Raw genomic sequence first — 12,442 nt, 5'->3', positions numbered from 1 at the left:
ACTCCTGGCACCTATTTTCTATGTTCAAGAGTCTGATAGTGAGTTAGAAGCTATTACTGAATCTGACTGACTTTATTCTGATCCTTTTCAGGCACGGACAGATCGTGAAAGCCAGGAGTTCTCTTTATCCTTGGTTGTAAAGGCTGAACCTAGAAAAACGGCTGATGAGCAGACAGCAGAACATTCGGGTAAATATGTGTTTTTAAAAAAAATAGCAAAATTACATTATTTCTAGTACTGCTGAGTCAATTCTGTTTAATACTTTGAATCTACCAACTCCATTGATTTTCAGCCTCCTTGGGTCAGTCATTTGTTTTTAGAGTAGACTGCAGGAGACTCTAATTTGAGTTCTGTGCTAAGAGTGCCTGTCATTGTTTTTCAGACACTCATGTTTACCCAGTTTTCTTTCTTTATTCTCCCAATAGAAATATCTGCCATTTTGATATATAATTTAACAAAAAACATGGAGTTTATTGAATGCACATCTTGGGTTGAGAAATGGCAGATCAGACAAAATGAATGAAATATGGGATTTAAAATTTACTTGTGACAAAGGAGGGCACTTAGCCCATTAGAATATAGAACTGTACAGAAGATCTGGTCTTTCAATCCGCGATGCATGTGTCAAACATGATGACAAATTAAACTATTGCCTTGATCCACAGGCACAGATCCACAGCTCTCCATTCCCTGCATATTAATATGCCTGTCGAAAATCCTCTTAAATGCTGCTATCAAGTCTTCTCAGTTCTCCCTCGTGTTCTGACATTGCAGAGACAAAAAAAAAAGTCTCCGATGTCTCCTTGTAGCTAATGCAACCTAATCTAGGTAGCATCCTGGTAAACCTTACTGCACCCTCTCAAAAGCTTCCACATGTTTCCTGTAATGGTTGAGTCCAAAAATGAACACAATACTCCAAATGTGGACAAACCAAAGTTTAATCAATTTGCTGTATGACTTGCCAACTTGTATACTTAGTGCCCTGACTCATGAAAGCAACATGCCTTCTTTACTACTTTTATCTGCCTGTGTTGCTCCTTTCAGGAACTATGGACTTGTACTCAAGCTCCCTCTGTATATCAACGCTGTCAAAGCTCATACCATTAACTTAGCAATGTTACAAAATTTTGAGATTTTAAAAATCAAGTCTGTAATTTATCCCATCAGATAAAGCATAAAAATAAGTTTAATTTGACACCTAATTCACTTTCATATCTCAAGTATTTAAAAAGTTATGGCCATTTTCATACTCGGAAATGAGCATCTTGTTCCCTATTGATTTTCTATGGACATAACAAAAAAGTTGTGATCGTGAACAGTCAAAAGCCCATAACTTTCTTAAAAATTAAGAGAACTGAATGAAATTTTCAGTTATCATAGATTGAAGCATTCTGAAACAAATATAAAATAATCTTACTTGGATGACCTGAAATTAAAGCATATAATTAGTTAGTTACCTAATTGTAGCTAATTTCAGACTTCAATTACTAGATCTAAACATCTATCCATTTCTTAATAAATTATTAACATTTTTAAATAGCCTAAATGTCCAAATAATATTCACAAATAATTCACAATAAAACATGATTTTTAAATCTCATTTACATTAATTTATAGACCAAATGGAAGGAATTTAGTGTTCAATTGCTGTAAATAAATGCCCATTTAAATCAGCTTTCCAGTGGGTCCCTGTGGAACGCGCTGGTTTAGAACGTTCACATTGCGGTAGATTTGTGCCCCAAATGCCCAGAAAAATACTGCGCGATATAATGGGCCCAAATTGAGCTACTCGCAATATTAAATTTTGTATAAAGGGATCTTTAGAAGCCCTTTTTAATGTAAAAATATACAACCTAACTTCTGCTATTTGCTTTATGAGACTCTGCGGTTGCTGGCGGTCGCGGGTTTAGAGATTGATTTTTAAACTACTATAACTATTATACGAGGCCTTTAAACCTAATAATAGCTTTTGCGACGGGGTCTTCCAGCGATTTTTCGTTAATAATTAACTAGGCTGAACATCTTCGATTTGAACAGCCTAGAGAAAATCGCGTTTTAAACCCGCCCCCTCTAAACGGCGCCAAAATCGCGCACACACGCAGCGGCAGATTTTCAAAGACGCTTCAGGTAGGCTTTGCAACATACCTAATTAACTGTATACCTTTGCCTTGTGTTTGACCTACCAAAGGGCAGCAACACACATTTGCCTGGTTTCAACTGTTTTGTCATTTCTCCGCTGATATTAGTAACTGATCTCTATGCGGCTGTATTTTTTCTCCCCCTCCCCCTGCCGCCTTGTACATGCACACTGCCACGGCCTGCACATCCTCCCCTGCACATGTGCACAACCACGGCCAGCACATCATCGGATGTGGTTGTGCACATGTGCTGCCCTGCACATGCGCACTGCCACCACAACTGGTTGGCGGCTGGCACTTTCTCTCTCCCTTTGCATTGTGGGAGATCTCGCCGCCATTGCTGTCCGGTCGCCGCCTCGCCGCGACCGCTGAAAACCAACGCAGAATCACTCCCTGGAGCTGGAGTAACTTCCTGGTTTCCTGGTCTTCAAAAAATATTCCAAATGGAATTTAAACTGGAGTGAACCCTCTACCACCAAACTCTAAACTCTGAAAAATAACAGCCTATTGCACTTTATCTGTTTATTTATTGTGTATGTCTATGGTATATAGACACAATGAACTTTTATCTCTTGTTCTGTATTATGTTTACATATTCTGTTGTGCTGCAGCAAGCAAGAAACATGACAATAAAACTCTCTTGACTTGGACTTAAGTAAAAAAGGGTTCTTGAGGGAAAAAAGAGCTACCTTAAATTTAGTTGCGTCTGGTTGGGTAACTATGGTAGGTTGAAGACTAATCCATGCTTTAATTGTGCGGGGGAACTCCATTGAGCAGCCAGCATCTCTGGATAGAAGAAATTGGGTCGAGACCCTTCTTTAGATTTCCTCTGGTTTTAGTGTTTTTCGTTTAATTTAAAGATACAGAGTGGAAACAGGCCCTTCAGCCCATCGAGTCCACGCCGACCACCGATCACCCGTACACTAGTTCTATCCCACACATTAGCGACGGAAGTCAAGAGTGTTTTATTCTCTCGTGTTCCAGTTAGAAGAATGAAATCCTTACTTGCAGCAGCACAACAGAATATGTAAACATAGTACTCTGTAAACAATGTTATAAACGAGAAAACAAAACAGTGTATATTTATATATGAATATATAACTGTGTGTGTGTGTGTAATATATATATATACACACACACACACACACACACACAAAATTTCCCTCCTGGGATTAATAAAGTTCTATCGTATAGTATCGTGTGTGTAGGAAGGAACTGCAGATGCTGGTTTAAACTGAAGATAGACACAAAAAGCTGGAGTAACTCAACAGGTCAGACAAAATCTCTGGACAAAAGGAAAATATTACGTTTTGGGTTGGATCTGAAAAAGGTTCCTGCACTCCTTTGGAATGTGGAAGGAAACAAGAGCACCCGGAGAAAACCCATGTGATCAAAGGGAAAAGGAGCAAACTTTATACAGACAGCACCCATATTCAGGACCAATTCCGGGTCTCTGGCACTTTTAGGCAGCAACTTTATGGCCAATGTACTGTCCCATAGTCTTGAACTGAATTAAAACATACAGTATCTGTAAAGGGGAACATAGCGTCACATTGAGATTTAAGACTGATAATGGATATTTTTTTTTTTGTAACCAAAGTTATCAAGGTATTTTTTTTTGTGTGTTGGAAAACAAAATATAGTGGCACAGCTGGTGGACTTGCTGCCTCACACGCCAGAGATCCGTGTTCGATCCTGTCCTGTCGGGCACTGTGTGTTGAATTTGCACATTCTCCCTGCAAGCGTGTGGGTTTCCTCCCACACCCCAAAGACGCATTGGCTTTGTAGGTTAACTTGTCTCTGTAAAATTGCCCCTAATGTGTAAGGAATGGATGAGGAAAGTGGGATAACAGAACTTGTGTGACTGGGTAGACAAAAGTGCTGGAGAAACTCTGCGGGTGAGGCAGCATCTGTGGAGCGAATAGGCAATGTTTCGGGTCGAGACCCTTCTTCAGACTGATGTGAGGGTGGGGGGAGGGGGAGGAAGAGGTGGAGACAGTGGGCTGAGGAAGAGCTGGGAAGGGGAGGAGAAAGCAGGGACTATCTGAAATTGAAGAAGTCAATGTTCATACCGCTGGGATGTAAACTGCCCAAGCGAAATATGAGGTGCTGCTCTTCAATTTAAGGCGGGCCTCACTCTGGCCATGGAGGAGTCCCAGGACAGAAAGGTCGGATTTGGAATGGGAGGGGGAGTTGAAGTGCTGAGCCACTGGGAGATTAGGTTGGTTATTGTGAACTGAGCGGAGGTGTTGGGCGAAGCGATCGCCAAGCCTACGCTTGGTCTCACCGATGTAGAGCAGCTGACACCTAGAGCAGCAGATGCAGTAGATGAGGTTGGAGTAGGTGCACGTGAACCTCTGCCGTACCTGGAAAGACTGCTTGGGTCCTTGAATGGAGTCAATGGAGGTAAAGTGACAAGTGTAGCATTTCCTGTGGTTGCAAGGGAAAGTGCCAGGAGAGAGGGTGGTTTGGGTGGGAAGGGACAAATTGACCAGGGAGTTACAGAGGGAGCGGTCTCTGCGGTAAGCCGACAGGGGAGGAGATGGGAAGATGTGGCCAGTGGTGGGATCCCGTTGGTATACAAAGCTGGAGAAAATCAGCGGGTGAGGCAGCATCTATGGAGCGAAGGCATAAGCGATGTTTCGGGGCGAGGCCCTTCTTCAGACTATTGTCGGGGGGGGGATGAAAAGAATAGGCGGAGACAGGAGGCTGTGGGAGAGCTGGGAATGGGAGGGGAAGGAGGGAGAAGGCAAGAACTACCTGAAATTGGAGGTCAATGTTCATACAGCTGGGGTGTAAACTACCCAAGCGAAATATGAGGTGCTGCTCCTCCAATTTCCGGTGGGCCTCACTCTAGCCATGGAGGAGGCCCAGGACAGGAAGGTCGGATTCGGAATGGGAGGGGGAGTTGAAGTGCTGAGTCACCGGGTTATTGCGAGCTGAGTGGAGGTGTTGTGCGAAGCGATCGCCAAGCCTGCGCTTGGTCTCACCGAAGTTGATCATATGCTGAATAATCCAACATTTTTGTTTGTAAGTGGAAAGAAATAATAGAAATTGCATTCATTGCAACGTGGAAAAAGAGTTGAGATACTATATTATAATTTTGCTGCATGTCATTGTGGTATATATCATGCCTTGATTGCTGAATATGTTTAGTTTGTGACTTTATTTGAAGCAGAAATAATATGTGAATGCTTCATTGAGCATAATTCTGACTGGTAACTAGGCACTTCGTCCGAGCACATTATCGCACACGTCATGCAAGCCGTCTTAAATGACCACCTAAACTTTCATTTGGCAACCTAAAAAGCTGCCTAGGTTGCCCGGCTGGAAACAGAAAAAAAGTTAAGTGAGAGCCCTGCAATTCCACCAATGTTTTGTCATCCACAAAGTTACTAACCAATTTAATTACGTTTTCAGCCAAGTTATTTATGCACATCACAAACAACAGAGGCGGGCCTGTTCTGAATCCAAACTACCAAGTCACCAAGTGTGCTGTTTAGTGCATTTCTGGAGTAGAGTGACCGTTGCTCCTTTGCTAGCCATGTCTTGGGAAAGGGATCCACCTACTCTTCTCCATGCCTTGGTGTACCACTAATAAACCTCTATGTTAATTTTCAGCTAAGATGTTGAATGAAGCTGATAACGTGAAGAACTGCAGTGAAAAGTTCAGTAAATCTCAGAGCACGAGGATTTCTTCCAAACGTTCAACGGAATCTTCAAGTACTAATATGGAAAAGTCACTTAATAAAGCATCCCCAGGAAAATTAAGTGCAAAAGTAGCCCACATGAAGCGTAAAGAAGAGACGGTTAAGGTAATAAGGGACAGTCCAACGAAGCCACACCGAGCAAAGAGAATTTCTCCCAGGAAAGAGGAGAAAACCCTTTCTTCAAAGAAAGCGGAAACAAAGATTTCTCCCAAAAAGGAGCAAACTAGTTCTTCAAAGAAAAGTGAGCAGAAAGTTTTTCGAAAGGAGGAGGAACAAACTGTTTCACCAAACACTAAGGAGAAAGTATCCCCAAGTAAACCTGAGGTAGGAAGCATTTTGCTGTATTTTGGGTTGGGTGCCTGCTATATTATTTCACATTATGATTTCCTTCACACAAAGGTGAAAAATAGATTTCTGACTAATGAACTTTCTTTTGCCTGGTCCCCACCCATCTTGTAGTTACTGGGCAGTAGGTTTGGAGAACCACCCACAGCATTACCAGATTTAGCATTGTGACTCCATGTACTTTTTACTGGGTCACAGTTCAGAAATTGCTTGGGTGAGCAAATGGGGGAAAAAAGGAAAGTATGATTCTGGCATTGGACCCATTAAACGGAAACCACTTGAACTTTCCAAATTTGCTGCTATTAAAGAAGGGTTGATTTAGATTTTGAGAGATTAAAGATGGACACAATTGACATGAGTCAAATATACTAAATAAATGTATTAAGGTTTCTCTAACAGCCAGTGGGCAAGTCTGTTTTATGTATTGCTGAGTTTGTTGTGTTTTCAGAGACTTGCGGAATGTGTTTAATTAGTTTTATTCTACTTTCTTTATTGTAAGTTTCTTTATTATTCTTTCTGTATCCTCTTTTTTTTTTTTTTAATTTCTATATTGCACTACTACTATGGACTGACGCAAAACTGCATTTCGTTGTACCCATACTCAGTATTTGTGCAATGACATTAAAGTTGAATTGAATTGAATTGAATTGTAAGTTTATTTTATTGTCACTATAACCGAATTACAGTGATAAACATTTTGTTGCGCACTATCCACTCAGCGGAAAGACAATACGTGATTGCAATTGAGTCATTTGCAGTTTATAGATACATAAGGGGATAATGTTCAGTGCAAGGTAAAGCTCGCAAAGTCCAATCCAAGATAGTCCAAGGGTCACCAATGAGGTAGAAAGTAGTTCAGGACTGCTCTGTAGTTGTGATAGGATGATGTTTTTTCCTTTTGAAAAATCTAAAGCAGAAATGTATGAATTTGGTAGATAATCTGTTTGGGGTAGTTTTGTGAATTGTACTTGCATCTTTGTTTCTATAGTCCAAGAGCCCAGAGGATACTGAAAAGAAGCGTCAGAATTACTTAGCCTATCGCAGCTTTTTAAATCGTGATGGCCCACGAGCTTTGGGGTCAAAGGAAATCCCCCAGGTACGATAGCAACAACATTTATTAACAATATTTTTTAGAATTTCAATGACAACTTGTTTGAAACCCAGTGTAGGATGGTTATTTGTACAGAGGTTCATTTGCATTGATCAAATACACTCAAAGGCCATTGCATTGTTTTATTGTATGTGTTGCCCATATATATGTATATAGTTTGTATTTAAATGCAGAACCATGGTTGATCTTAGTACGTGTTATCTCCATTGGTTTCATGGATCTTGAATAATTGTATTAATGAACCATTGAATTCATAATATTCTTCAAGAAAAACTTTGTGCATTTCAACAGTGGATGGAAATTCTAACCTTTTTGACTATTTGGCTGGGGGGGGGGGGGGGTCTATGACCAGTATGTCTTCCACAAGGATCAATGCTGGACCTCTGATTTATAAATGACATGGACGAAAGTGTACTTCAGAATTACGTTTCCAGGCAACACAGTGGAATTGTGAACAGTGAAGTGGCTTTTTCACGGGGCGACTTGACGCAAGATGTAACCAGAGTGAAGTGGTCGTGGTCTAGCACGATATCACACGATATAACGGGGGGTAGATAAAGAGTTCCCACGGTACTCGGCATTTCTGTTATTTGTGCGAGTGACTTGTCCGTCTCCCGAGCTTTCCCGTTAAATCTTGAATGAACATTGTGAAGTGTTGTTAAATCATCACGTGGCACAAATGATGTCACTTTTTTTTCACACACTATAAATATCCTCCCTTGGTTGAATTGGCTCATTTGGAGACATGTTTTACTGTGTATGTGGGAGACACAGATGGACTGAGCACAGTACTTCGGTCTTACTGTGTGTGGGAGAGGGGGAGAAAGAGACGTACACTCACAGAGGCAGAGTCTCTCAGCCTGTGTAAGAGGGAGGGAGGGGGGGAGAGAGAGAGAGAGAGGCACACACAAGGTAGATGTGAAATCTCACCTGCCTGTTTCAGTGACAGACACCCACCGCCAGTAAATGAAGACACCCCCATCTGTCTCCCCGTCCTCTCCCTCGACTCCCCCACCTTTCCCTCCCAACTCCAGTCCCGTCCCGACCCCCTGGGAAACTGAATAGAGCAACAATCAACTGCTGCCTGTGCGCTGATATGACAATAAAGGCTACTTTACTTTACTTTTTACTGAGTTAAAGAGTTCCCACGGTAGACTGTAAAACTGGGACCCTGGTTCTGGACTCCCCCAACATCGGGAACATTCTTCCTGCATCTAGCCTGTCCAATCCCGTAGATACTGATTAGACCGGTATCTATTTATTTACTTTATTAATGATTTCAATTAAATATTGGGAACATCAGGCCGCAAACGTTATTTCTTGAGTGTTAGTGCTGGACTTTGACTCGACCTTCCTAGTTAGCCGGCGCCTGAGACTGAGCCAAGCAATGTCCACACCTGACTTCAACACAAAGTGATGGAGGAACTCAAAGGGTCAGGCTCGTCCAACGCTCTGTGTTTTGCTCGTGATTCCTGCATCTGCAGTTCCTCGTGTCTACAGACCAGAGTTGCCACTTGACTCCGAGATGACCATCACAGAGCATACGGAAGATAGACACGAAATGCTGGAGTAACACAGCGGGACGGGCAGCATCTCTGGAGAGAAGGAATGTGTGACGTTTTGGTTCGAGACCCTTCTTCAGAGTCTCGTCCCGAAACGTCACCCAATCCTTTTATCCAGATGCTGCCCGTCCAGTATTTTATGTCTGTCTCCAGTATTACTGTGTCTATCATCGGCGCAAACCAACATCTACAGTTCTTTCCGACACATTAGAGGATACCGTCTCGCCATCACTCGGATTACCCGCTTCATTTCCATAACGTTGCCACCTCTCTTTACTTTGCTTACTGAAGCCTGATCCTTGTCACACCCAGTGCTCTATCGCCCAACCTCTCATCTTTCAATCGGGTTCGGCCAGGAAGGAACTGCAGATGCTGGATTAAAACGAAGATAGACACAACCTGTAGCTCAGCGGGACAGGCAGCATATCAGAAGGGTCTCGACCCGAAATGTCACCCATTCCTTCTCCCCAGAGATGCTGCCTGTTGCGCTGAGTTCCTCCATTTTGTGGCTACCTTGGGTTTATCCAGGATCTCCCCGTTGATGTCCTAACTCGCTTTGGTTTGTTATTATTGTCTCATATCGATAACCAGCAGATACAGGTTTAGGTTCGGGGGGAATGATTTAATGAGAGCCTAAGGGGTAACTATTTTATGCAAAGGGTGGTGGGTGTATGGAATGAGCTATCCGTTAAGGTAGTTGAGGCAGGTACTGTCGCAATGTTTAAGACGCATTAGACTGAAGCATGGATAGGATAGGTTTAGATGGTTATGGGCCAAACGCGGGCAAGTGGGACGAGTGTAGATGGGACATATTGGTCGGTGTGGGCAAGTTGGGTCGAAGGGCCTGTTTCTACGCTGTATGATTCTATGCAGGGAATAAACTTTTGTTTGCGTGCTATACAATCATATCAGATAATGCTATACATGAATATAACCAAGCCACGTACAGTCTGAAGAAGGGCCTCGACCCGAAACGTCACCCGTTCCTTCTCTTTAGAGATGCTGCATGTCCCGTTGAGTTACTCCAGCATTTTGAACCGTCGAGTTACTCCAGCATTCTCTTTAAACCGGCATCTGCTGTTCCTTCCGACACATGCACAAGAACACCAGGTAGAGCGAAGAGGAAAATACCAGAGTTCAGAATATATGTTTTCAGGACAGTTCCAGGGGGAAAAGTCCAATGTCCGCATTGAGGTAGGTTGGTAGGTCGGGTCAGTGCCCAAACGAATGGAAGGAAGAACCGTTCTGAAGCCGGATAAGAATAGGTGGTCGGCGCGGACTTGGTGGGCCGAAGGGCCTGTTTCCACGCTATATCTCTAAAATCTGAAGTTAGGTAATGTCTAAAGGAACTGCAGATGCTGGTTAATACGCACAAAAGGACACAAAATGTTGGTGTAACTCAGCAGGTAAGTCAGATCTGGGAAGAAAAACATAAAAAGCTGGAATAAGTCAGCGGGTCAGGCAGCATCTCTGGAGAAAAAGCATAGGTGGCGATTCGAATCGGAACCCTTCTTCAGACATCCTAATCGGAATTGAGTCTGAAGATGACTCGTCCCGAAACATCAGCTATTTTTCTCCAGAGATGCTGCTTGACTCGCTGAGTTACTCCAGCTTTTTGTGTCTGTCTTCGGTTTAAACCAGCATGTGCAGTTCACTCCTTACACGGGTCTCTGGAGAACATTGATTGGTAGCGTTCCGGACCCTGCTTCGGAAAGGCATCCATCGCTAGTCGGCGAGGACTCCGAGCTGTATCTCTCAAAGAAGTACATGTGAAAAATTTCTCACGGACCATAAAAATGCGGGACCTTTCAATAAAGTCCATTTTAAAGTCCCTTTAAAGATTATAGTTATTTTCTTGAATCTCATTAACATAACTCATGAATAAGTTGATGTCCATATGTGGATGCAAATCTTTATTTTTTAAATTCAATCCCACAGAAGACAATTTTTACTCACCTTCTGTCCCCTCTGTCCAGCTTCCGGGTTCACCGTTCGCAGGAGTTCCCACGGTAACCGCAAGAGTTAATACGGATATCGCACGGATATCGCACTGGCCACTACGTTCATATAATGTTGCAATGCTCAACCACAAGTGTACAAGTCACTCTTGGAGAAATTCAAACTTGCTTGAATTTTCTCCCGAGTCACCAAGTTACACGATTACCTTCCGTTAGCGCCACGGTGGTCCACGAATGCCGTACTGTTATCGCACGAGGTTCCCACGATGTTAAACTCTGGTTAACTCTTGCGTCAAGTCGCCCCGTGAAAAAGCCCCATGAAGGATATCAATGAACACAGCAGGATAGAGATCAGTAATAGATGTGGGCATAGAAATAGCAGATGGAGTTTAATCTGGGCAGGTGTGAGCTATTGTGTTTTCAAAGGTCAAATGCAGAGAAAAATATGCCGTTAACAGCAGGGCCCTTATCACTGGTGTACAGAGGGATCTTGGGGTTTAAGTCCCTTGTCTCAAAGTGGCAATGCAAGTAAATAGAATGGTAAAGAAGGCGTATGATATGTTTGCCTCCTTTGGTTGGGGCATTGGGTATAAGTATCAGGAAGTGATGTTACATCTTTAGAAAAGCATCGGTTGGGCCACATTTGGAGTATTACTTGCTGTTCTGTCTACCCATCAATAGACAATAGGTGCAAGAGTAGGCCATTCGGCCCTTTGAGCCAATGTGACAATGTGATCATGGCTGATCATCCACAATCAGTATCCCGTTCCTGCCTTCTCTCCATATCCTTTAACTCTGCTATCCCTAAGAGCTCTATCTAACTCTCTTGAAAGTATCCAGAGAACCCGCCTCCACCGCCCTCTGAGGCAGAGAATTCCACACACACACAACTCTCTGTGTGAAAAAGTTTTTCATCCTCTCTGTTCTAAATGGCTTACCACTTATTCTTAAACTATGGCCCCTGGTTCTCGGCTCCCCCAACATTGGGAACATGTTTCCTACCTCTAGTGTGTCCAAACCCTTAATAATCTTATATGTTTCAATGAGAGCTGCCTCTCATCCTTCTAAATTCCAGAGTATACAAGCCCAGCAGCTCCAATCTATCAACAAATGACAGTCACGGCATCCCGGGAATTAACCGTGTGAACCTACGCTGCACTCCCTCAATAGCAAGAATGCCCCTCCTCAAGTTTGGAGACCGAAACTGCACACAATACTCCAGGTGTGCTCTCACTAGGGCCCTGTACAACTTTGCTCCTATATTCAACTCCTCTTGTTATGAAGGCTAACATGCCATTCGCTTTCTTCACTGCCTGCTGTACCTGCATGCTTACTTTCAGTGACTGATGAACAAGAACCCCCAGATCCCATTGTACTTCCCCTTTCCCAACTTGCACTAATTAGATAATAATCTGCCTTCCTGTTTTTGCCATCAAAGTGAATAACCTCACATTTATCCACATTAAACGGCATCTGCCCACTCACTCAACCTTTCAAAGTCACCCTGCATTCTCATAGCATCCTACTCACAGTTCACACTGCCACCCAGCGTTGTCATCTGCAAATTTGCTAATGTTACTTTTAATCCCATCATCCAAATCATTAATATATATTGTAA

The 12,442-nt window shown here is 42.9% G+C and overlaps 1 protein-coding gene across 2 annotated transcripts in view; it reads left to right on the top strand.

Moving 5' to 3' along the window:
* The window catches only part of rfc1 (replication factor C subunit 1), a 74,221-nt gene that overhangs the window by 33,465 nt on the left and 28,314 nt on the right, over positions 1-12,442 (top strand). For both annotated transcript variants that reach the window (XM_033027124.1, XM_033027132.1), the window contains 3 exons: positions 92-188; positions 5,760-6,172; positions 7,182-7,289. In XM_033027124.1, coding sequence (XP_032883015.1) covers positions 92-188; positions 5,760-6,172; positions 7,182-7,289 — 618 coding nt within the window. The remainder of the gene's footprint in view (positions 1-91; positions 189-5,759; positions 6,173-7,181; positions 7,290-12,442) is intronic.

The sequence above is a fragment of the Amblyraja radiata genome, chromosome 1, assembly GCF_010909765.2.
Source record: "Amblyraja radiata isolate CabotCenter1 chromosome 1, sAmbRad1.1.pri, whole genome shotgun sequence".
In the NCBI taxonomy this organism is placed as follows: Eukaryota; Metazoa; Chordata; class Chondrichthyes; order Rajiformes; family Rajidae; genus Amblyraja; species Amblyraja radiata.
The sequence above is the reverse complement of the archived record's forward strand: the minus strand, read 5'-3'. Positions and strand labels throughout refer to the sequence as shown.